We start from the raw sequence: 26,383 nt of genomic DNA on the forward strand, positions 1-26,383 counted from the left end.
TGCAGTCTAATCAACACTAATATGTCTGTCCACACAAGATTACATCAAAGGTAATGGCAGTTTGGTGGACAATACATTGAGACTGGCACAGATGAGAAATTTTCATTGATTATTTTCTCTATTATTGCTTCTGCTCCCTTTCCTGTCTATTCTTCTGGGACATCAGTGATATGTACATTCCTAAATTTTGTTTTGTCCTTAAGTCCCTAGAGACATGGCTCATATTTTTCCATTGTTTTTTTCCATCTGTTCTTTTGTGTGCATGCTTTCATGTCTCCTTTTCTCCAGTTCCTGAGTGTTTTCTTCTGCCTCTTGAGATCTGCTGTTGTATGTTTCCCTTGTGTCTTTAATCTCTTGTATTGTGCCTTTCATTTCAGTAGATTCTGCCGGTTGTTTTTCCAAACTTTTGATTTTTTCCTTATATACACTCAGTGTTTTCTTTATAGACTTTATCTCTTTTGCCATATCTTCTCTAAGCTTTGTGAATTGATTTAGCATTAGTTGTTTAAATTCCTGTATGTCAGTTGAAGTGTAAGTTTGTTCCTTTGACTGGGCCATTCCTTCATTTTCTCTAGTGTAGATTGTAGTTTTCTGTTGTCTAGGCATCTGACCTTGGCCACTGCAATCAGGTTTTCCCAGACAAGAACAGTCTCAAGTCCCAGAAGGAAGAAGTATTCCATATCTGGTTTCCCTGATGGTGTGTCTTAAAGGATTGACAAACCCTGTGCTTTTCTGCCCAGTAGGTGGTGCCTATCAACCTGTCACTCCAGGCTGGTGTAAGGAGGTGTAGACCATGGCTGTTTTCCCCCAGTCTCTGGTGTCTGGTTCTGAATGGAAGGCATGTAGTACAGCTGGGCCCCACCTCTTCCCTCTTGGGAAGATATGCCCCCTACAGGGAGGTGATTTGCATGTTAATAGATTCTTTATTTCTCTGACTCTGCTGTCTCCACCATTGCCTGGGTCAGAGTTCTGCAAGTTTAAAATGGCTGAGGCTTTCTGTACTGTAGAGTACTATGAGCTGAAAATCATTGATTTTCTCCACTATGTTGCCCAGGTTGGGAGAGAGTGAAAGGGACAGAAAGACCCCTTTCAGGATCAGTCTACAGCCCCAAGATTCACCCCTCAGCAAGAGATAGCACTGGATACTTGGTGCTCCCCATCCTGAGACAGATATGTTCACTGACTCTCCAAGGTCAGTCATCACTAAAAGCCGCTGTCTGCTTGTTGGGGATTCATAGTTTGTATTGAGTGGATAACATTAAAGCCTCAGTTGGAGCTGGGCTGAAGTATATTCACTTTTTCAGAGACTGCTGCTCTGTAGCACTGTGAGGCTTTGTATTCAGGCTGCTGTGAGGGAGGGGCCTCTTGGCACAGGTCCTCAGTTTTCACATACAGATTTTATGCTGTGATCTCAGGCATTTCTCCCATTCCAGATTGTTGCACAATGTGTGGGCAGTAGCGATTGTATCCCAGCAGTTTTTCCAGATCTTTTTTAGTTCCTGGTTTTTTATTAGTTGCTCTGGGTAGACTAAGTTCCACTACTCTCTATGCCTCCATCTTCTTCCTCTGTATGATGCATTTTTATTGCCTCTTCAAAGGGGCTTCCCAGGGATGGTGGTCTGAGAGCCAAAAACAGTGCCCTGGGCCCTGCACCCAACACATCTCTCTGTCACCTGGCTTGGCACTAGGGAACACAGAGATTCTTGAATCTCATATTCATGTTTTTCATTAAATTTGGATAGTTTTATGCCATTACTTTTTAGAATATTCCTCCTACCATATTCTTCTTCTGTTACTCCTGTAATGCATTTATTGTTATTCTTGATTGTCCCCCACAAATCTCTTCGGCTGTTCCTGTTCTATCTTACTTGTCCTTTTATTTTTCCTCATAGCCTTTAGTTTTTTGTCTTTTTTCCTTTATCTCTTTGAACATAAGGAAGATCATTATTTAAAAGTCTCTCCAGTAGCTCCAAAGTCTGGTCTTTTTGGATGGTTTTGGGATTTTTATATTTTGCCTTCAGGTGACCCATCATTTCCTGTTTCTTGTCTTGGAATTTTCTGTTATACACTGTACATTTTATATTTTAAAGTGTTAACTCTGGGATTTAGTTTCTTAGCTGTCTGTTCCTTAAGTTTCTACCTAGCTAGTGATATAAGATTATCACTAGCTTGATTGCTAGGAGCTAATCGCAGGTAAACCAAGGCAAAACTCACCTTTCACTCTCAGCAAATTGGCTGTGCTTTGGCTGATGGTCTCCTTCTGAACAATAAGATCAGCCCAAGGTTGATTTACAAATCCATTGGAGTGAGATCTAGAATTCAGTGTTAAGGGTGTTACATTGTTGTAATTACATCACATGTGAAAGAACCAAGGTGATTTAGGGCAAGTGACCCCAGAAGAGCAGGTGCAGGTTGATACCAGGAGGGAAGGAGTCCAGTGGACAGTGATGGATGTCAGAAAACAAGTGCTAGTACATCACCCAAGCATAATTATATCTGAGGAGTTCCAGACTGCTTTCTCTGATGGTGGAGACCTAATTCCATATGGGGCATTGGTCAGGAATTCCTACATTTTGGAAAGAGAGTTATTAAAAGTTCCTGAACACCATGGGATCATTAATACATAACACTCAGTAATTTTCATATTCTTAATTGTAAAATGAATGTATTTATATCCTCATTATTTGCTTGAGAAGACAGGACCTCTTATGTCTTGACCCTGGGAGAGGAGAAATCTGCCCCTATTTCTCTTGGAGCACACTTCATGTTCATATTGATTGGACTGGGTTTATTCCAAGGTGAAGGATTTGGGATTCATGACAGATGGTTCAGGGAATTGTGGTCAGGACTTGAGTCTGAAGGCTTCTATCTCTTTTCTCAGCTTTGCTCACCTACTGCCTGTCTGGTTGTGAGTGAAAATCCAAAGGAAGACAGTTGTCCACTGAGCTATTAACAATGCAACCACAGGTGAGTAGGGAGTTCTTTACCTGAAGTCACACCACTGTTGTCTGTAAATGGGGAGGTCTCTCCTATTAGCATAAACATTTTGAGTCCATTCATGTGCTATTCAAGGTTCTAAGCTTCAATTTGTTTATCCAGACTCTAGAATAGTTATGGTAGTTTGTTCTATTTTCCATTAAGGTTGTTTATTCTTTTAAGGGATGAGTGATGTTTTCTTTTTCTCACCCAAAGTATGGCCTCATTGGAGAAGTAATGCCTTCATGGCTGAAGTTGGCTTCAGCATGCAGTGAACATAGGTGATAGAGATGAGTAATAGCAGAAGTTAACAGTCAGTGGGAGGCTGATGTTTCAGCAGGTGATTTCAATTAATCCAGCTTTACATGTGCTGGACTGTAAGAGTGGACATTCTTGACCAGAGCACTGGAGAAGGTTTAGAAATAAAAGTAAATGAGAAATCATTTTATTTTCCCCAATTTTATTTTCTTTAAGTGTTGATAGAATGCATTTGGATATTTTTTGAAACATAAAAACTAAAATTTTCCTTACAAATATTGTTCCCAATTAATTTTTGTAAATCAAATTTATTCAAATTTTATAAGTGGATGCAATGTATAAGAAGTATTTCCTTAGGAGTACTTGAGAATGGGGCTCTTCTACCACAGGAATCATCAGACTAGGGCCATTTTTCAGGACAACTGTCTCAGTGGTCCCTGACCTGTGATGTGCACCAACTGTAGTTAACATTGTCATGAAGGATTGAGTTATGTAGAGTTGAAGGAGGCAGCACTTACTGAACCTGAGTTCTCTATGAAATCTATTCAGTTCTGCAGAATTCTAGATATTGCTTCAAAGTTCCTTGCTACATTAATAATTAGACCAGTTAGACCAGTGAATTGAATTTAAGTAGAAAGTGCTTCATACATTAACACATTGGATCTGTTGAAATGGATAACATAATATTAATCAGTGTTATAAATGAGAAAAAAGTAAGGTCATCGAATTCATGAATAATGTAACTCTAGTCAATTTTTAAAAGTGATATATCATGGATATTTCTTGCTTTATAGTGACTATAGTTTTACTTGAAATTGGTGGAAAATATTTTAGTTAATGGGTGTTCTAGAGCAAGTATTATAGTCTGCATCAGAAAGTCATGATTTCAAGTCTTTTGGGAAATTTCCAGGTTTATGTCACACCACGTCATGTAATAATCCTTACAATGCAATTGTATGTATTTAAAATGTTTTTGTTTCTAAGTGTATCTGAAAGGCATTTGAGCATTGAGATTGATCTTACTGGATCTTTAAACAGTTTTTCAGCTTTATATGTACAGTCTCTGCTTCCTCAGTGCTGTCATTTTGAGCATCACACTCACGACTTTGTTAAGGATGGGCTTGTGTGAACACAAATTTCTGTGATAGGAGTTAATATCCTTCAAAGATGTAGCTGTAGACTTCACCCAGGAAGAGTGGGCATTGCTAGACACATTCCAGAGACAACTGTTCAGAGAAGTGATGCTGGAGAATATCAGTCATCTGGTCTCAGTGGGTGAGTCTCTGAAAATTTACTTGTCATTGATATGTATCTGTCAATCATCCATCTAATCTATCTATTGTCTATATCTATAGCTATCATCTATCATGTACTTTTTATTTCAAGTACGTATTTCAGGCTCCCCATATTGTTGTATTACCTTTTTATATTCTTTGTATATGTTTATATTTTATATTGTAAATACATTTAAATTATTTTACATTTCTTTATGCTTTAAAACAACTAAATGAAATGTTTTCTGACTCTTTACTGACATCTAATTCACCCCGTAGGATTTAAACTTCTTGACCACAACTTAATGTCTTTCTTAAATTTCAGTCTCCAGCATCAGGGCAATGCTGGAAAGTCAATGAATAGTTTTTGAATGGAAAAATAAGGGACTATACATTTTGAAGTTATTCTGCTTCAAGGTTCTGCCCAGGTTTTACACAATAGTAAAAATACCACATGTATCATGTTCCATGTATAATTTAGATTGTTTCTGTGGAGGTTATGCTTATTGGATTATTTTTGAAAATAGTGATCTACAGTGGAAACAATTTCTCCCAATTTGGAATTTGGAGGATTCTGCAGTCTCTCTTTGAGCTTGTCCATGGGCAGCAACAACCAGAGGTCCCCACTGTAATGAGAACAAAGACAAGAGTTACCCTTTGCTGGTGAAATATTGTCAATGTTCTGATTCAAGTATAGTTTTATATATTTTGCCTTACTGATCTCCAATGCTTACTCTTTTCTTTGGTAGCCTGTCATTGATTGACAATACACTGTTAACACTTAACTCAAATTCCAGTTATCTTTTTTCCTACAAACAGGATGTGAGGTCTGCAAATCAGGTGTGTTTTCCCTTTTGGCACAGAAACAGGTAGTGTGGAGGGAAGGAATGGAATTTCTTCAAAACCAGAGCCCAGGTTAGTTCTAGGAACCTGTGCATTAGTGGAGGGGCCTTGTCAGTAAGTCTTTGGAATTATCAACTTCAGGTTTCCTTAATTGAGTTATGATTTCTGAAATGTAGGTGAGGATATTGAGGAAGTTTTCTTCACATATGGTCATTATTCTATAAACTTAGCAAGCTGTACTCAAGTGTCTTTGACTTTGCAAAGAGAATATTCTTATACTATTGGAACTAAACTTTCACTTAAAGAATCTTGTCCTTGTCTTACTTTTGGTAGATTTTCCCTCTTTTTACCTTCCTATTATACCAGCTTCTTTTTATTTTTCTCATCTTCCAATGCTGAAAAGCTTCTCTGATTTTAATTTCCTATAATGTTTTTTTCTGGCTAGAGTATTCCTTAATTTGGTATTCTTTGTCAGCCAAGTGTCAATGTTTGAAACCTAGTGACCTATATTTTGGACTTGAAATGCTTTTATTCCCATAATGCTACTCTAAGAATGTATGTTTTTTCCCCAAATAATTATAGACATTGAAATTGCCTGTAAAAAGCAAGAGATGATATTGATGCAACTTATCTACAGAAATGACAATTCTGAGGATGCATCACTGGTAAGCTTCATTGGTGTTAACCCTAGTTTTCCAAATAAATACATGGAGATTGAATGAATGAGGAGTTTAGTACAATCACCTAGCTGTAGTTAATGTTGGAGTTAAAAGCTAATCCTGAAATCTGGGGGAATGTGGGTGCAAGGTGGTGGTATAGAGAGGAGTGGAATTTAGTTAATCCCCTGGAACAACTAATAAATAACCAGGAACAACTAGTAAATAATCTGGATCAACTGCTGTGGGACAACTGTGATGGTCCATACATCGTATACCAACCTGGATTGGGTGGAATGTCTGAAATCGCAGCATAAAATCTTTAAGTAAAGACTGCCAAACCATCCTGGGCACCCCCCCCATGGCAGGCTGAGCTGTAAAACATCACTGTAAGAGAAAGCAGGAGACCTAGAGCAAGTGAACATAGCTCAGCTGAGCTCTAGCTTGAGTTTTAATAAATGTGGACTGCTGAATACACGCTACAAACATAGACAAACCCCTATGAAGCAGACAGAGGCTTTTAGATATGACTGACCTTAAAGTCCCAGGAAAGGAAGCCCAGAAGACTAGGTGCTCTCTCTGAGTAATGGGCAAAACTTCCCTCCACACTACCTGTAATGGGACATGGATGGGCTATGAAAGGAGGTGTGCTCTTTTGAATGTATTGTGTCCCCCAGAAAAAGCCATATTCTTTGTGCAATCTTATAGAGCAGACATATTAGTGGGGATTAAGTTGGAATGTTTGGATTAGGTTGTTCACATGGAAATGCACCTCTCCCAACTGTGGGTGATGACTCTGGATAATTTCCATGGAGGTGTTACCCTACCCATTCAGGGTGGGTCTAAATTAAATCACTGGAGCCACATAAATGAGCTGACAAACAGAAGGAACTCAGTGCAGCTGAGAGTGACATTTTGAACAGGAGCTACAGCCAAGAGGGACACTTTGAAGAATGCACAGAAGCTGAGAGATTAGCTGCAGGTGAGAGTTTGAAGACAGCCATTGAAAGCATACTCTTCCTCCAGAGAAGCTAAGAGAGGAAAAACACCCCAAGAGCAACTAAGAGTGACCTTTTTTAAAGAACTGCAGCCTAGAGAGGAATGTCCTGGGAGAATGCCATTTTGAAACCAGAACTTTGGAGCACATGCCAGCCACATGCCTTCCCAGCTAACAGAGGTTTTCCAGATACCATTGGCCATCCTTCAGTGAAGGTACCCAATTGCTGATGTGTTACCTTGGACACTTTATGTCCTTAAGACTGTAACTCTGTAACCAGATAAACCCCCTTTTATAAAATCCAATCCATGTCTGGTGTTTTGCATTCCAACAACAAAAGCAAACTAGAACGGGGGCTTTCCCTTTTTCTCACTCTCAACCTGAGTGACTCAGTGGAGAGAGCCTCAGCCATTTTTCATTCCCAGTGCTCTCACCCAGACTGGGGTGGACATAACAGAGTCAGAGAGACAAAGATGCAATCCAGGTGCAGAAGATACCTCCCTATGGTCATATCTTCCCTAAGAGAAAGGAGTTGGGGCCCACCTGTAGTTCCAGCCTTCCCTTCAGAACTCAGACCTCAGGACCTGGGGGAAAACAGCCAAAAGAGAAACTAAAGGGGCCACACCTCCTCATACCAGTTGGGAGCATCAAGCTAAGAGGTGCCACCTACTGTGCAGGTTCAAAAAGGCACAGTGGCTAGAGCCCTGACAGGAAAGTCAGTTATCCTTCTAAGATACACCCTCTGGGAAACTTGAAATGGAATATAACTGCATTCTGAGACAAAGATATGACCAATTCAAAGGATGAAACTTACATCTCAATTAAGATACAGTTACAATACAATTGAGATATTGTTTCACTTTAATGAAATAAAGATTTTCAAAGAAATATGCTAAGTCTATTCAAAAACCTAATCATTGAGTCCAGGGAAGATATGGCAAAAGAGCTGAAGGTCATTAAGAAAACACAGTGCAAACGTAAGGTAGAAATAAAAAGTTTATAATAAGGAGCTGGAAGAATCTATGAAAATGAAAGGCACAACACAGGAGATGAAAAACACACTGGAGACATACAATAGCACATCTCAAGAGGGAGAAGAAAATGCTCATTAAATCAAAAACAAGACACCTGAACTCTTACAGAAGAACAGATAAGGAAAAGAATGGAAAAATATGAGCAACATCTCAGGGAATTGAATGATGACATGAAGCACATGAATGTACATCATGGATGTCCTACAAGAAGAGAAGGGAAAAGGCACAGAAGCAATAATAGAAGAAATGTTCGATGAAAATTTCCCCTCTTATGAAAAACATAAAATTACAGATCCAAGAAGTACAGTGTACTCTGGACAGATCTGAATAGATCCACACAAAGACAACCAGATTATCAAACATCAAAAAGAATCCTGAAAGCAGCAAGAGAAAAGTGATCCATCACATACAAAGGAAGCTTGACAAGACTTTGTGTGGATTTGTCAGTAGAAGCCATGGAGGCCACAAGGAAGTTGTGTGATATATTTAAGGTAATGAAAGAGAAAAATCACCAAAAAAGAACCCTATATCTGGGAAAACCAACTTTCGAATATGAGGGAGAGTTTAAAACATTGACAATGACAGAGTTTATAAACAAGATACCTGCTCTACAGGAAATACTAAAGGAAGCACTACAGATAGGAAAAGACAGGAGGTTTGGAACACAGTTTTGGGTGATAGCACCGCAACGTAAGTACACTGAACAAAGATGACTGTGAGTCTGATTGAAAGAGGAAGGTTAGGATCATGTGGAACATCAGGAGGAAAGAGGAAAAATAAAGATTGGGACTATATAACTCATTGAAACCTAGAGTGCTCAACAATTGTGATAAAATTTACAAGTATGTTTTTACATGAGGGAAAACAAATGAAGGTCAGCCTTGCAAGGTGTTAAAAATTTGTGTTATTGGGGAAAAAGTACAATCAATACATACTGGTAACTGTAGTTAACAAAAATACCATATTATACTTCCCTTAGTGTAACAAAGGCAATACACCAATGCTAAATGGCAGTAAGAGAGGGACTTAAAAGAAGGTTTTGGGACTCTTGGCATTGGTGATGTTTTATGACTCTTATTCTGCTTTAGTTTACTTCTGTCTTCCATTTGTTGCCTTTTAGCTGTCAGTTTCTTTCTCTTTTTTTTTTTTGTCTCTTTACCTTCTTTGATTCTTCCTCCTTTGTCAAAGAAATGGAGCTGTCCTTATACAGACAGTGGCGATGGTGGTGAAGGCATAAATACGTGATTATACAGGGAACCATCAATTATTTACTTAGGACAGAATGTATGATGGGTGAAAGGAACCATCTTAAAAGGGTTGAAGAAACCTTGAGGGCACTGTCTTGAGTGAAATAAATCAGACACATAAGGGCAAATATTGCATGGTCTCACTATCAACTAATTATTGTATGTAAACTCATAGACATGAAATATAAGTTACCAAGATGTAGAACAAGGCTAAAGAATGAAAAGCATTTGCTTATTAGCAAAATGTTTTACTCTGTTGAACTCAAGTGTTTGGAAGTGGAAAGAGGTAATTGTAGCATGTTACTCAGATAATAACTAACAGTGCTGAATGGTGTGTGAATGTGGTGGAAAGCAGAAGCTTAGAGTCACATATACCACCAGAAGGAAAGTTGGAGGTTAAAATATGGGAGTGTATAAAACAGTGAATATTGTGGTGGCCTTTGACCATGATTAACTGTACAAACTTAGAAATCTCTTTAATGAACAAGAACAAATGTATGACAGTATAACTAGAAGTTAACACTAGAGGAGTGTAATGGGGAAAAGGTACATGTTGCAAACTATTTGCTACATTAGTATTTTAACATTCTTTCAACAGTGACAAATGTACTATATTGATACTGGAGTCAGTAATGGAGGTGGGGTGGTTAGGTGTATGGGCAGATTCAAGTTTTCTTTTTTGTCTTTATTTCTTTTCTGGAGTAATGAAAATGTTCTAAAAATTGAAAAAAAAATCATTTTGGTGTTGGATACACAGCTGTATGATGGTACCATGGGCAATTGATTGTGCTCTTTGCATTTTTGGATGATAGTATGGTATGGGTAATCTCAGTATAATTTTAAAAAGGGCTGTCTATGTCACTGTTCTTAAAACAAAAAAATGAATGCAGCAAAAATCTATGATGGGATGAATTTAGGGAAATATTAAACCGAGCACAAACTCTTGAGTTGCTATAAAAGGTGATTGCATAAACAAGGTTGATGTATATAAGCTTTGAAACATCATGATATTCAAAATTGGATAGCTCTGCAATTTGGATGGTATATTAGAGAACATGTCTATGCAGAAGTTGAGTAATGTGTATATGAAACTAAAATGGGAAAGATTTTAAGTGTAGATTTTTGCTGAAGGATTAGTCAATTTATTTGTAGAGAAATGAAGTAATGTATGTATATCAACAAATGCTTGATCCTCTCTTATCTAATTCCCCACAACAGATATCTTACACTCAGAAGAATTCCTTTAAATGTAATTATTTGCAAGAGGATTCCACCCTCAGATCCACAGCGACTCAACATGCATTAACTCCCATGAGAAAGAAACCATATTTAAGGAAACCATTTGGAGAAGTCCTCAGTGAACAGTCATCTTTTAATAAACATGAGCAGTTTCACACTACAAGTAAATCCTGTGAATGCCATCAAAATGCTAAAGCCTTTATTAAAAGTGCTGGCCACAAACAATATGATAGAACTCAAACTGGAGGTAATCCATACAAATGCTTTCTATGTGGAAAAGCATTCATTGGCTTTATTGACTTTAGACAACATGAGAGAACAAACACTAGAGAGAAACTGGAATATAACCTATCTGGAAAAGCCTTCAGTCAGTCTTCTAATCTTCAACACATTGAGGGAACTCACTCTGGAGACAAACCCTATGAATGCATTACATGTGGGAAAGCCTTCACTTATTATTCTACACTTAGTATACATGAGAGAACACACACTGGAGAAAAACCCTATGAATGCCATCTATGTGGGAAAACCTTCAGCCAATGTCATTATCTTAGACAACATGAGAGAACACACACTGGGGAAAAACCATATAAATGCCGTATATGTGGGAAAACCTTCAGTGCTTGTTCTTCCCTCCAACATGAGAGAACTCACAATGGAGAGATACCATGTAAATGCCATGTATGTGGGAAAGCCTACAGTTCTTTTTATAGCCTCAAACGACATGAGAGGACTCACAGTGTAGAGAAACTGTATGAATGTCATACATGTGGGAAAGCCTTCAGTAATTGTTCTGTCCTCAAACGACATGTGACAACTCACACTGGAGAGAATCCCTATGAATGTCACACATGTGGGAAACCCTTCATGCATATCTCTGTCCTGCGACAACATGAGAAAACTCACACTGGAGAGAAACCCTATGAATGTAACCTGTGTGGGAAAGCCTTCACTCGACTTTCTAAACTTCAGCAACATGAAATTACTCACACTGGAGAGAAACCCTATAAATGTAATCTGTGTGGGAAAGCCTTCACTTACCCTTCTGGTCTTCAACAACATGGAATTACTCACACTGGAGAGAGACCTTATGAATGTAATCTGTGTGGGAAAGCCTTTTTTCATATCTATAGCCTAAGACGACATGAGAGAACTCACACTGGAGAGAAACCCTATGAATGTAATCTGTGTGGGAAAGCCTTTGCTCAACCTTGTAGTCTTCAAAAACATGAGACAATTCACACTGGAGAGAAACCCTATCGATGCCATATATGTGGAAAAGCCTTCAATGATTGTTCTTCTCTCAAACAACATGAGAGAACTCACACTGGAGAGAAACCCTATGAATGTAATCTGTGTGATAAAGCCTTCACGGATTGTTCTTCCCTCAAACAACATGAGAGAACTCACACTGGAGAGAAACCCTATCAATGTAATCTATGTGATAAAGCCTTCACTTATCCTTGTAAACTTAAAATACATATGAGAGTTCACACTGGAGAGAAACCCTATCAATGCCATATATGTGGAAAAGCCTTCAGTGATTGTTCTTCCCTCAAAAAACATGAGAGAGCTCACACTGGAGGGAAACCCTATCAATGCTATACATGTGGGAAAGCCTTCATTGATTTTTCTAACTTCAAACAACATGAGAGAACACACTAGAGAATCCTGGTGAGTGCCATATATGTGATAAAGCCTTAATTGGATATACTTATCTTAAGCAACATGAGAGAACCACACTGGAGAGAAACCATATGAATGCCATACATGCAGAAATTAATATACAGTATTGATCCAAAATTAAGAGCCAGGTACTAAAAATATATGCACTTGGTATTGTCAAGTAATAGATTTTTTTCATTCATTTTTATTGAGATATATTCACATACCATGCAGTCATACAAATCATACGTTCAGTTGTTCACAGTACCATTATATAGTTGCTCGTTCTTCACCAAAATCAATTTTTGAACATTTTCTTTTCCACACACACAAAAATAGTAAGAGTAGAAACTAAAGTGGAAAAGAACAATTTAAGTAAAAAACACTAGGTACCTTTTTTTTTCCCACGTGTGGCAAGAAAATTGTGCTTGCATATAGGTCTATTGGATTACTGATTCTTAGGATGTTTTTGGTAATTTGAGGCCCCTTTCCCTTCCAAATATATTTGATAACTAGCTTTTCTATGTCTGCAAAGTAGGTTTTTGGAAATTTGATTGGAATTGCATTGAATCTGTAGATCATTATAGGTACAATTGACATCTTGATGTTTAACCTTCTGATCCATGAGCATAACTTTCCACCTTAGGTCTTTTTTATTTCTTTTTGTTAAGTGTTGTGATTTTCTGTGTAGCAGTCCTTTACATCCTTGGTTCAGTTTATTCCTAGGTACCTAATTTTTTTAGTTCCTATTGTGAATGGAATCTCTCTTTAGTGTCTCTTGAGTTAGGTCATTTCTAGTTTAATGGAACATTACTGACTTAATATGCATTAATCTTTTATCCTGCCACTTTACTCAGCTTTGTTAATAATTACACTTATAGCATCATGCTACCATCACACAGTATTGTGCTATGCATTTCTGAACCTTTACACTCAACCTTATTAAACATTCTGTACTCCTTAATCATCAGTTGTCCAGTTTCTACCCTCCTTGTATCTCCTGATAATTTATACTCTTGAAAGTCATTCCCAGGATTTGCTCATTATAGTTAGTTCTTGTTACTGAGGCCATAGGATATTCTGTTATTTCTGGCTTATTTCATTCAACATAATGTCATCAACTTCATCCACATTATTACATGTGTAATGACTTCATTCCTTTTTACTAAAGTATAATATTCCATCATTTGTGTATACCACAGTTTATCTACTCATCAGTTGATGGCTATTTGGACTGTTTTTGTCTGTTGGCAACTGTGAAGAGTGCAGCTATAAACATTGGTGTGCAAATGTCTATTCATGTTCCTGCTTTTAGTTCTTCCAACTATATACATAGTATTGAGATTGCTGTATCATCTGAAAATGAATACTTAGCTTTTTGAAGAATCAGCAAAATGTATTTCAGAGTGACTGTACCATTTTACATTCCCACCAACAGTGAATATTTCTCCACATGCTTTCTAGCACTTGTAGTTTTCTGGTTATTTTGGTAACAGTCATTCTGGTATGTGTGAAATGGTATTTCACTGTGGGTTTGATATGCATTTTCCTGACTGCTATTTAAGTTGGGCATTTTTTCATAAGCTATTTTTATTTCATCTTTGCATTTGTAGTTAGCTATTTGTATATCCTCTTTGAACAAGTGTATTTCCATGTCTTTTGGCCATTTTATCCCTGCAAGTAGTATTGAGACATATTCATATGCCATGTATTCCATCTAAAGTGTACAGTGTCTCACAGTATAATTGTCTATTTCGGCAGTCATCATCACATTCAATTTTCAGTCATTTTCATTGTTCCCACATGAAAACTAATAGAAAAAGAAAACCCATTTGTGTTTCCTTTTCGGAGAAGTGTTTATCCATGTCTTTTGTACATTTTTTATATGTATACTTTTTTTTGAGATTGTTCACAAACCATACAACCATCCAGAGATCCAAAGTGCACACTCCATTGCCCATGGTACCATCATACAGCTGTGCAGCCATCACAGGTTTTTTTCAATTTTTTGAAAAATTTTTGTTACTCCAGAAAAGAAAGACAAAAAAGGAAACTCATCCTTTATACCCCTAACCTCCCCCCTCCATTATTGATTCATAGTTTTGGTATAGTACATTTGTTACTGTTGATAAAAGAATGTTAAAATACTACTAACTGTAGTATATAGTTTACAATAGGTGTGTATTTTTTCCTATACGCTCCTCTATTTTTAACTGTTATTAACTTCTAGTTATACTGTCATACATTTGTTCTAGTTCATGAGAGGGATTTCTAATATTTGTCCAGTTAATCATGAACATTTTTTACTTAGGCTGTTTGTCTTTTTGCTGCTGACTTGTAGGATTTCTTTATGTATTCTGGATATTAAACCCTTATCAGACAGGTAGTTTCTTGCGGTCGCAGTTGACTCGACTGGGGGGGGTGGCGGCCGGTTGCTAAATTCTAGGCTCCCAGGCTTGCTCTGAGGGTACCGGCGGCGGGGGCTCTTTCCCGGAGGCGAGGGCGAGGCGGGGGACTTGGCCAGGTCCCTGGCGGGGGGGCGTGCAATGTGTGGAGGGCGGCAAAAAGGAACAGGCAGAACACGGTTCTTTTAAGGTAATAGAAGAAAACTAAGAGAGCTTTATTAGGCGAGAGCACAAGCTTATATTGGGCGATTAGAGGGCGGGGTAGCTGTAGAGGTCGAAGGCTTGGATTGGTTCGGAGAGGGCGCGGAGGTTGATAGACAAGGGGCGGGAGTTGTTCTGGTAACTGCGCATGCGCACTGACGGTGGGGGAGTTGCTCTGGCAATGGGGAGTGTCAGGGGCAAGATAAGGGGGTGGGGAAAAGGCGGTTCCCTCCGGCAAGCCTCCCCTAACGGTGGTATTTTGGGTGAGGAAATGGGGCCTGCCTCCGGCTCCACTTTCCCAGGCCTGGGGGGCAGTGGAGGGCGCTGTCGCCCGTGCCCACCACCCTCCCCAGGGGCTGATCAGGTCCCCCAGCCCAGGCCCGCCAAGTCGAAGCACGTAATCAGTATCCCGCATTTCCCCCTTCTTTTCTAATTAAAGGAAGAAGCTTACCGGAGAGGTCCGCCAAAGGATGAGGGAAGGGGAAGGTTGGGGAGGGGAAAAAGGGTTGACGGTAGCTCAGCAAAGCTGGAGCTCAGCGTTGGTGTGGCGCCCGGGCGCTCGACAGGGGCCTTGCTGCTTGCGGGATGGACGAGGATGGGAGGTTTAAAGTTGGAGGTTCAGATAAGCTGGAGCTCGAGGTTGGTGCGATGTCCAGGCGATCGAGAAGGGCCTCGTGGTCGGCGGGTTGACCGGTGGCGGTGAGGTTGCGGAGGGTTGGTTGTCATCTCGGAGTAGGGAGCGTCAGAGGTGGCGAGTCGCTGGTACTGGATTTGCACGAACGAGGGAAAAATAGCATCTGTTTGTTTCCTTACTAGTTGAACAATTCTACGGATAATACAGGGTCCTAAAGTGAGAGCTAGAATGATCATTAGTAAGGGGCCGAGGAGAGGGAGGAGGTAAGGGAGGAGGGGGGCAAAGATGTGGGACCAATAACTGGTGGCTTCACGGTCTCTTCTACGTTGTTCCAGTCCCTCTCGGACCTTCTTTAGGCTGTCCTCGGCGAGACCTGTGGAATTGGCATATACACAGCACTCTTCTCCTAGGGCGGCGCAGAGGCCTCCTTCTTTGAGGAGGAGAAGGTCGAGACCTCGGCGGTTTTGGAGCACTACCTCAGAGAGGGAGTTGACAGAATTTTTAAGATGGGAAATAGCGTCTTGTAGGTGACGAATGTCCTCGTCAACAGCCGCCCGGAGGTGAGTTAGAGCGGAGCCTTGACTGGCTAATGCAGCGATTCCGGTGCCAGCGCCTGCAAGACCTAGGAGGGAGGCAATCGTGAGGACGGTGATGGGCTCTCGCTTTTGCAGTGGGGCAGGAGCTGCAGTTGTTTCCAGGCGGAGGAAGAAGTCTTCCTCGCTGTGGTATAGGACCCTAGGGATGAGGACAATCAAGAGGCAAGTTTCATGAGTTGTATTGAGGGTTAGTACGTTAAGGCAGGGGGTAAGTCCTGTAGAGGAGCAGAGCCATTGGGAGGAGTTGTGGGGAATAAGAAACTTGGCAGAGCTGCTGGGAGAGGAGTAGTTGGCACAAGCTGTGAGGCTGAGAGAGTTACTTGAGCGAGGACAGATGCACTTTCCTGTAAAGGAGACTGAATGAAAGGTTAGGGGGACGGCAGAGGTATTCCAATTGCATTCCGAGGGGCTGTTCTCTGTGTTTTCTGAAAAGGAAAGGTTGGAGGCAATTGGTTCATATAGGGGGGAAGAAGTAGAGAGGCAAAGCCAACAAGAGGAGGTAAGATTGGGGTTGGAGGAATTCACTGAGGTGAAGGCCGCTTGGATAAGGTCGAGGAGGGGAGAGGAGTAACGAGAGGGGGGTAGGAAAGGTTGGGGTGGTGGGGTTGGTGATGCGTTGTTTGCAGCTGAGGTGCAGCTGGTTGGAGCTGAGGTGCGGCTGGAGAGCTGTGGAAAAAGGGGGTTAATGACTTTATTGGGGCCAATGCCCGAAGATGAATGTTGAGCTGCTTCCTTTTTTATGAGAATAAGGGATCCCTGATTGGACCCCGCTAGATAAATTCGGAAGCCCCAGGTTCGACCCATGAGCCAAGACGTATCGGTAGGGTTTTGTACGGTGAGCATTAGCCTTTTAGGACAAAGGTACCTGTCGAAATAGCGATTGCCTGAGTTTAGGCAAGTATAAGGGATTACTGTAAGATTTAGAAATTTGTCAGGGACAGAAGGTTTCCAGCCAGTGGCTAATGTTTCACACCCCCAGTATGCACAGTAGTACTCATAGGGGGAATTGCAGTATGATTTTCCAGGATTTGAAGATGGACACATATAATAATTTTGTGTATTTAGGCTGCCTGGATAACCAATAGGTTTTGGATTAGGAGGGGGGAACAGATCAGTGGCCTTAAAAACAAAGGAGGGGGATCCTGCTGTGGTAATGTAAAGAATTATTTTGGAGTCCTCCCAACGCGCGAGGGTCCACTTCCAAGGCTGGTGGGGGTTGGCCTGGGTAGAAGAGGCGAGGGCCAACATGACCATTAGAAGGGAAGCTATGCTTGGGTGAGGGTTGTGGAGGTGTAGGGGGCTGACTTTTGCCTGTCTATAGAGGCGTATGATTTCTCTGATCTCTTGTTTCTCTGGGGCTTCACTCGAGCTGGGATCCAGGCTCAGATGTACTGTTGACATCTGATGCACCAAGTTGCGGAGACGACGGCGTTCTCGTCTCATGAGACGCGTGGTCGCTGGTGGCGGGCCGGATTGCTCTTCCTGGGATCCAGATTGGTTGTGCTGCATCATCTGGGAAAACACAAGCAAACCCGCGCCCCTGGGCGAGGAGTGGGGAGGGACCCTTCCAGGCATTATTCTCTGGGTCCTTCCAGTAAACCATCTGGGCCTGGGTGGGCCTATACGAGGGCCCCCAATGTTTATGTAGGGGCGAAAGCCCTTCTTTATTGAATGTGAGTAGATTAAGGTGAATAAGGGCTGCTATGATAAGGTCCCCTGGAGTTGCCTGGGGGAGCATTGCCCTTTCTTTTTCAATTTGTGTCTTTAAGCGGCGATGGACTGCTTCCACAATGGCTTGCCCCTGTGGATTATAGGGGATGCCGAAATGATGGGTGATGTTATATAATTGAAGAAAGGCCGCAAAGGAGGCACTGCGATAGGCAGGCCCATTGTCCGTTTTTAGGTCCCAGGGAATTCCCATGAAGAGAATTCCTTGTCTCAGGGCCTTGATACAGTGTTTGGCCGTTTCCCCGGCAAGGGGGACTGCATAACACATGGCCGAGAAGGTGTCAATTATTACATGCACATATTTGAGGCGTCCAAAGGACGGAACGTGAGTTACGTCCATTTGCCATCTAGAATTGGGCTTTAGGCCTCGTGGGTTGACTCCCTGAGGTTGCAGGGGGCCAAGCGGCGCAAAGGGCGCACAAGTTGCACAATTGCGGACAAGATGTTTACAGGTATCTAGGGGGAGGCCACATAGATGATGCAACGACGTAGCCGAAAAGTGAAACCTGGAATGCAATAACTTGGCCTGGTTAACAGCATCCCCCGGAGGGGCAGCCGTGTGAGTTAGCATAGCTTGGGTATTCTGAGCTGAGACCGCTTGGTCCACTATACTATTGCCATTAGCCAGGGGCCCCGGAAGGCCTGAGTGGCTACGAATGTGGCTAATGAACCAAGGATCCTGTCGATGCTCCAGGATGCTTCTGAGGTCAGAAAGTGCTTTATCAATGGCCGAGTCTCCCGGGAAAAAGGTGGAAAACGCGAGGACTCGGCAGACCTGATACGTGTAGAGGCTGTCTGTGAAAATGTTTACTGGGTGGTTGCAGTGGGCGTTCAGCGCGTATGACACTGCCATAATTTCCCCCACTTGGACTGAATGAAGGTTGACATAACTGAATAAGCGGGGTTCCGGGTGATCCTGGGAATAAGAGAGGAAGGCAAAACGGGTTTTGGAGGCGTCAGTGAAGACGGTAGTGGCACCCGGGATGGGTACAGAGGAAGGGAAAGGATGGAAGGGGCTACGGAAGGGAAGCTTGGCGAGCCCCTGTAACAGTCGATGGCTAGGATAATGGCAGCTGAATTCCCCCTGAAATCCTTCTAAGAGGATTTGCATGTCCGGGTTATCACGTATGAGCAGGCGGGTTTGGCCTGCATCCAGGGGCCAAACAATTTTTTCCGGCGGCGCTCCAAATACATGAACAGCCAGGGTGACTAGATCTGAAGCTAGGCTGATCCAGAGCCGCACTGCGGGGCAAATTTTCCTAAGCCGGCTTTTAGCAGGGTGCACCCAAAGCAGAGGGCCTTCCTGCCACAGGCAGCCCATGGGTGTGCCGGGCGTAGGAAGGATGAGTGCTATAAGATTGCCCTCTTTAGTGCTAAACCTGTTGAGACAACAGGCAGCAAGCGCCTTGTTAATGGCAGCAATGGCTTTCTTTGCCTCCTGGGTGAGCTTAATGCGCCGAGAGATTGCTAGCGGCGGGGCTTCAGGGACACTCAGCAGCATAAAAAGTGGTTGAAGCTGCGCAGTGGTAATTGGCAACGCAGAGCGGAGCCAATTGATCTGGCCACAGAGCTGTTGGAGCTCAGTGATAGTGACCCGATCCGGTATGTCCAGCTGGGGAGCGGACGGGGCAATGGTTTTATCAATACTAAATCCTAAGAAGGCTAATGGAGGCACAATTTGAACTTTTTCGGGCTGAACTGTAAGGCCGAGGTCAGCTAAATTAGTGGTGAGGTCTCTGAGGATTAGAGGAAGCGCCTCGGCGTCCTCAGAGGCCACCAAGATGTCATCCATGTAATGGATGAGCATGGCCCGCTTTCGCAGGGGGGCCACTGCGTGATTAACATACAGTTGGCAGATGGCCGGACTGTTACGCATCCCTTGAGGGAGGACTTTCCATTGATACCTACTAGCTGCGCCCGCGTGATTGGGGACGGGGACTGTAAAGGCAAAGCACGGGCGGTCTCGCTCATGTAGCGGGATGGAAAAGAAACAGTCTTTGATGTCAATGGTGGCTACATGATAATGGGCCGGGATGGCCACCGGATGGGGGAGGCCAGGCTGCGGGGAACCCATGGGAAGAATATGCTTATTGATTTCCCGCAGATCATTGAGGAGCCTAAATTTCCCTGTGGCCTTTTTATGAATAACAAACACTGGCGAATTATAGGGACTAGTAGAAGGCTCTATGTGGCCAGCGTCCAACTGTTCCTGGACAAGGGCTTGGAGTGCTACTAATTTATGCGTGGGAAGGGGCCACTGCTCCACCCATATAGGTTCCTCGGTATCCCACTGCAGAGGAACAGGCGTTGGAGGTGTTAAACGAGCAGTGGCGCACATTATTGGGGGGGCTGCGCGGTAAGCACTGCCCCAAAAGCGGCAAGGATATCACGGCCCCATAAAATTTGGTCTATGGTGTGCAGAAATAACGGGCGGAAGGTGCCTGAGTGGCCCTCTTCATCTTCCCACTTAATGGGTCTCATGGCCTGAAGAGAAGTAGAGGTACCGGTGGCTCCCACTACCGAGGGACCATCGAGAACCATGCACATGGTGGCATACTGAGCGGGCATGCAAGAGACTTCTGCCCCTGAATCAAGCGTGCCCGTGTACCATTGTCCCTCTATTCTTAACTTACGAGTAGGCTTTTCTGGAGTGATAGGGACTGTCCAGAGAAGCGCTTTACTGCCGGTGAAATGATTAATTTTATTAGAACTGGCCGGCACGCTGCCTCTTAGGGGCGGGGCTGAGGCTCGCCCCGCTTGGAGTTTAAAGCATGCTCAGTGCCCTGGCGCTGACTGCCGTCAGGGCACCATGGATAATAGAGGTTTTTTAAGCTATCCTTGCTAAGATCTCTGGGCCTGCTCTTGCAATCGCGCGCCCAGTGATAGCCACGCTGGCAGCATGGGCAGGGAGTGGGAGGAGGGCGCCCATTGCGCTGCATGTAAGGCGGGCGTTTGACCTCCACATTGGGGCACTCCCGGGCAAAATGACCGCTCCGCCCGCACTTAAAGCAACCGGTGGTGGTGGTTAAGGCGGCAGTGACAGCGCCAGAGACAGCCTGGGCTAGGGACGCGGTAGCTGGGTCAAAGGCGCTGCAGGCGAGAACCCAGTCATTAAGAGTTTTTTCCCGCAAGGGGAGAATGGCTTGCTTACAGGGGGAGTTAGCCCCTTCTAGAATGAGTTCCCGGGTGAGCGCTAGCTGGGCTTGGGGGTTGGTAACTTTTCTAGCACAGGCTTCTTCAACCCTGGAAACGAAGGTGGCGAAAGGTTCGTTTGGCTCCTGGAGGAGCTTGGTAAAGTTGTTAGGTCGACGGGCAGAGCAGTTGGCAAACGCGCGTAAGGCGATGCCTCTGAGGACAGTCCAGAAGGCAGCAGGGGCATTAATATAAGCAGACGCATTTAGAAACGCTCCAGTGCCCAAATAGGCTTCGGGGGGATGATAGACTCCAATGGCTGCGTTTTGCTTACTTTGCTTAGCTGCTTCTGACTGGAAGTGACCACGCCAGTCAACAAACTGACCGGGGTTAAAAATTGAACGGGCAAGCGAGGCCCAGTCTTGGGGGAGGCAATAGTTCATGGCGAGATCCTGCAGTATTTGGGAAGCATATGGGCTACCTAACCCATCCTCCTTGACGGCCTTGCGAAGCTGCTTGATAGTATCTAAGTCAATGGGATACCAATCGTACGGTTTCTGTGGGGTGGGGATAGGGTTAAGAGGAAAGCAGCGAAAAGCACGAGAGAAAGGAGGACGCGCTTGCAGAGGGCTTGGCGCGGGAGTGGGGGTAGAGGGAGTGTTGCCCCAAGGGTTGCCTTGAGGTGTAGAAGGCAGCCAGGGGTTGTTAGTCGGCAGGGTGGGAGGAGCGGCGGCAGCTGCTGGCAGCGGCTCTGAGGGGGAGCCTGTCGAAGGGGGAGGTGAAAGTGGGAGGCCCCAAGCGTTGCAAGATGGCGGCGCGGTAGGCGTGGCCAAGACACAAGATGGCGGACCAGCCCCGCCCTGTGAAAGGGCGGGGTCCAAGGCACAAGATGGTGGACTAGCTCCGCCCTGTGAAAGGGCGGGGTCTAAGGCATAAGATGGCGGACTAACTCCGCCCTGCGGAAGGGCGGGGTAAAGCGCATGCGGCTTCTGACCCAGCTTAAGGCTGACGTCATCGCCGGAGCATTTCCTCCCTTCGATAGAAGAAGAAGGAGGAAGTTCGCCATCTTGGCATGGCGCAGTGTTATTTTGTTTTTTGGGAGTCACGTCGAGCGCGTTGTTAAGCTGCTCGACCAGGGACTCCGTGTCCGAGTCATGAGTTGAATTATTATCGCTATCTGAATCTGTTGTTTGGGTTGATAGGGCCTCCTTAGCTTTAATGGGGCCTCGATCAGGGGGGAAGGAGCCTTGAAGGCAGGAGCGGATGGTTATTAAGGTGGGGAGCAAACCGGGAGGGAAGCGCTTGCCCTCATGTTCCATGGTGTTGGTGACCTGATCAATAAGGTGATCATAAGTAACAGGGTCCCAAAGATGGCAAGTGGTGAGCCATGGGTTAAAAGGCAGCAGGAGGTCCCAGTATACTTGCAACTGCCGGACAGAGACTTTACAGCGGTGTGTGTCTAGGAGACCCGCCAAAGCACGAACCTGGGGTGCTTGTCGTGCTGATAGACGATTATCCATAGCGAAGAAAGAAAAGAGGAAAAAAGAAAAGAAAAAAAGAGAGGTTAATTAGTGAGTGAAGAAAATGAGATAAATCGTGGCCGCAAGGCCGAAGGAGACGGCGAGAGCAGAAAGCAGGACCCTGTGGCAGCGTGAGCAATCTGGGGGGGCGGTTGCAAAGAGGCAGAGGGCGCCAAACAAAGAGACAAAGGCACAAAGAACTACAGCAAAGTAATGGAGGGGAAGAGGGAGAGCGTTAGGAGGAATGGGGGTCATAGAAGAAAAGGACGAGAGGCAGACGGAAGAATGGGTAGTGGGGAAGGGAGGAGCGGCTCCGGAGCGGCGAGGGAGAGGCGGCCCCTGACGCGGAGCGGCGAGGGAGAAGCGGCTCCGGGAGCGGCGAGGGAGAGGCGGCCCTTACCTTGCAGGCGAGGAAAAGGAGAGCTGGAGAGGCGTCCGGGCGAGCGAGTGGCTTCACGGGACCGCTGCGTGGAGAGGACGTCGAATTGCAGGCGCCCCACGTTGGGCGCCAGTTGCGGTCGCAGTTGACTCGACTGGGGGGGGGGGTGGCGGCCGGTTGCTAAATTCTAGGCTCCCAGGCTTGCTCTGAGGGTACCGGCGGCGGGGGCTCTTTCCCGGAGGCGAGGGCGAGGCGGGGGACTTGGCCAGGTCCCCGGCGGGGGGGCGTGCAAGGTGTGGAGGGCGGCGAAAAGGAACAGGCAGAACACGGTTCTTTTAAGGTAATAGAAGAAAACTAAGAGAGCTTTATTAGGCGAGAGCACAAGCTTATATTGGGCGATTAGAGGGCGGGGTAGCTGTAGAGGTCGAAGGCTTGGATTGGTTTGGAGAGGGCGCGGAGGTTGATAGACAAGGGGCGGGAGTTGTTCTGGTAACTGCGCATGCGCACTGACGGTGGGGGAGTTGCTCTGGCAATGGGGAGTGTCAGGGGCAAGATAAGGGGGTGGGGAAAAGGCGGTTCCCTCCGGCAAGCCTCCCCTAATGGTGGTATTTTGGGTGAGGAAATGGGGCCTGCCTCCGGCTCCACTTTCCCAGGCCTGGGGGGCAGTGGAGGGCGCTGTCGCCCGTGCCCACCACCCTCCCCAGGGGCTGATCAGGTCCCCCAGCCCAGGCCCGCCAAGTCGAAGCACGTAATCAGTATCCCGCATTTATGTATTCTGGATATTAAACCCTTATCAGACAGGTAGTTTCTGAATATTTTCTTCCATTGTGTAGGCTACTGGGGGAAAATGTGGAGGTGTTGGGCTTCCTCACCTGGATGGTTGCTGATGTTCTCACAAAAATTGGGGACTGGAGGTTTGATCGGCTGAGCCCTCTATCACAGGACTTGCCCTTGAGAAGTGTTGCAAATGAGAGGCTAGGCCTGCATATGATTGTGCCTAAGAGTCTCCTTAATAATGCCTCTTTGTTGCTCAGATGCGGCCTGCTCTCTCTAGCTAAGCCAACTTGGCAGATGAAATCACTGTCCTCCCCCCTATGTGGGATTTGACACCCAGGGATGTAAATCTCCCTGGCAACATGGAATATGACTCCCAGGGAGGAATCGAGACCCAGCATCATGGGATGAAAAACATCTTAAACAAAAGGGGGATGTGAAATGAAATGAAATAAGGTTCAGTAGCAGTGAGATTTCAAAGTGAGCCAAGAGGTCACTCTGTTGGGCACTCTTATGCACAATATAGATAATATTTTTTAGGTTCTAATGAATTGGAATAGCTAGCAGTAAATAACCTGAAACTATCAAACTACAGCCCAGAACCCGTTACTCTTGAAGACAATTGTATAAAAATGTAGCTTATGAGGGGTGACAATGTGATTGGGAAAGCCATATGGATCACACTCCCCTTTCTCCAATGTATGGATAGATGAGTACAAAAAATGGGGGCAAAATAAAAGGCATCCAGTGTTTTGTTTTACTTTAAGTGTACTTTTTCACTTTTTTATTCTTATTTTTGTGGGTGTGGAAATGAAAATGTTCAGAAATTAATTTTGATGATGAATGCACAACTATATAATGGTACTGTGAACAATGGAATGCATGCTTTGACTGCATGGTATATGTATATATCTCAATAAAAATGAATTAAAAAATAAAAAATTAAAAGCCAAAAGCAGGAAAGAAATCATCTAAATTTTAAGCTGGGGAAAAAAAAGATATTTCCATTGGCCAGTATATCTATCCTTAGGCCAATACCTACTATTTTGACCACTGTTGCTTTTTAATATGTTTTAAAGTCAGGAAGTGTGAGACCTGCACTTCATTTTTCTTTATTTAAGGTGTTTTTAGCTGTTCAGGGTACCTTGCCCTTCCAAATAAATTTGGTTTTTGGTTTTCCTGTGGCTGCAAAGCCAGCTGTAGGGGATTGTTTAATATTGTGTTGCCTCTGTAGATCAGTTTGGGTAGAGTTGACATCTTAATGGCATTTGTCCTTCCACTCCCTGAGCATGAAGTGTCTTCCCATTTTAGGTCTTCCTTGATTTTTTTACTAATATTTTGTAGTTTTCTGTGTGTAAGTCCTTTTCATCCTTGGTTAGGTTTATTCCCAGATATTTAAATCTTTTTTGTTGCTTTTGTAAATGGATTTTGTTTTTTGTTCATTACCTCCTCAGATAGCTAAGTAGTAAGGTTTAGAAACACTATTCAATATTTTTTAACTTTATCAAAAAAATTGAAAAAAAAACTTTTCAAACAAAGCAGGAACAAGAAAAACATAACCTAAAATAACTACATTGCTTCAAACCATAGACATTCCTGCTCATTCCCATAACATTACGATTATTCTCCATAACTTACCTGTTCTTATTAGATTACCGTTCTCCCTTCACTAGTTGCTATCTCTGGGTCCCCTATAGTCTGCAATATAAAACATTTCACATTTTTCACAGAGCTCACATTAGTGGTAACATATAGTATCTCTTTTTGTGTCTGGCTTATTTCACTCAGCATTATATCTTCAAGGTTTATCCACATTTCATATGTTTCTTGACCTCATTCTGTCTTACCAGCACATAGTATTCCATCATGTATATATACATTTTGTTTATCCACTCATCTGTTGATGAACATTTGGATTGTTTCCAGCTCTTGCCAATTGTGAATAATACTGCCATGAATATTGCTGTCCAAATATCTGTTCATGTCACTGCTTTCAGATCTGGATATATACCAAGAAATGAAATTGCTGGAATGAAGGGTAACTTGATATCTAGTTTTCTAAGGAGTCAAAAGACTGTTCTGCAGCATTGCTGTACCATTATACAGTCCCACCAGCATTGAATAAGTGTTCTAATTTATCCACTTTCTCACCAGGATTTGTAGTTTCCTGTTTGTTTAATGGCAGCCTTTCTAATTGATATGAGATGATATCTCATTGTTGTCTTAATTTGAATTTCCCTAATAGCTAGTGACAATGAACATTTTTTCATATACTTTTTAGCCATTTCTATTTCCTCTTCAGAGAAATGTCTTCTATCTTTTGCCTATTTTATAATTGGGTTGTTTGTACTATTGTATTTGAGTTGTAGGATTTATCTATGCAAGATATCAATCTTTTATCAGATACATGGTGTTCTAGTTTGCTAATGCTGCTGGAATGCAAAACACCAGAGATGGATTTACTTTTATAAAAGAGGTTTATTTGGTTACACAGTTACAGTCTTAAGATCATAAAGTGTCCAAGGTAACACATCAGCAATCGGGTACCTTCACTGGAGGATGGCCAATGGGGTCCAGAAAACTCTGTTAGTTAGGAAGGCACATGGGTGGCATCTGCTCCAGAGTTCTGGTTTCAAAATGGCTTTCTCCCAGGACATTCCTCTCTAGGCTGCAGTTCCTCAAAAATGTCACTCTTAGTTGCACTTGGGGTATCTGTCCTCTCTTAGCTTCTCTGGAGCAAGAATCTGCTTTCAACAGCCATCTTCAAACTGTCTCTCATCTGCAGCTCCTGTGCTTTCTTCAAAGTGTCCCTCTTGGCTGTAGCT

General features: G+C 43.5%; 1 protein-coding gene across 7 annotated transcripts in view; it reads left to right on the top strand.

Annotated features, from left to right (window-relative positions):
• Window positions 1-26,383, top strand: part of LOC119524586 (zinc finger protein 596-like) — a 1,058,357-nt gene that overhangs the window by 611,024 nt on the left and 420,950 nt on the right. For 4 of the 7 annotated variants that reach the window (XM_037823294.1, XM_037823293.1, XM_037823292.1 and 1 more), the window contains 5 exons: window positions 2,882-2,967; window positions 4,383-4,509; window positions 5,328-5,423; window positions 5,934-6,016; window positions 10,504-12,198. In XM_037823294.1, the coding sequence (XP_037679222.1) occupies window positions 2,956-2,967; window positions 4,383-4,509; window positions 5,328-5,423; window positions 5,934-6,016; window positions 10,504-12,189 (2,004 nt within the window). In that variant the 5' untranslated portion in view covers window positions 2,882-2,955 and the 3' untranslated portion in view covers window positions 12,190-12,198. Of the gene's footprint in view, window positions 1-814; window positions 839-2,881; window positions 2,968-4,382; window positions 4,510-5,327; window positions 5,424-5,933; window positions 6,017-10,503; window positions 12,199-14,530; window positions 14,550-26,383 lie in introns of those variants that run through there. The other 3 variants (XM_037823298.1, XM_037823295.1, XM_037823299.1) reach the window with 3 other exon arrangements.

This window comes from Choloepus didactylus, assembly GCF_015220235.1.
Source record: "Choloepus didactylus isolate mChoDid1 chromosome 11 unlocalized genomic scaffold, mChoDid1.pri SUPER_11_unloc2, whole genome shotgun sequence".
NCBI lineage: Eukaryota > Metazoa > Chordata > Mammalia > Pilosa > Megalonychidae > Choloepus > Choloepus didactylus.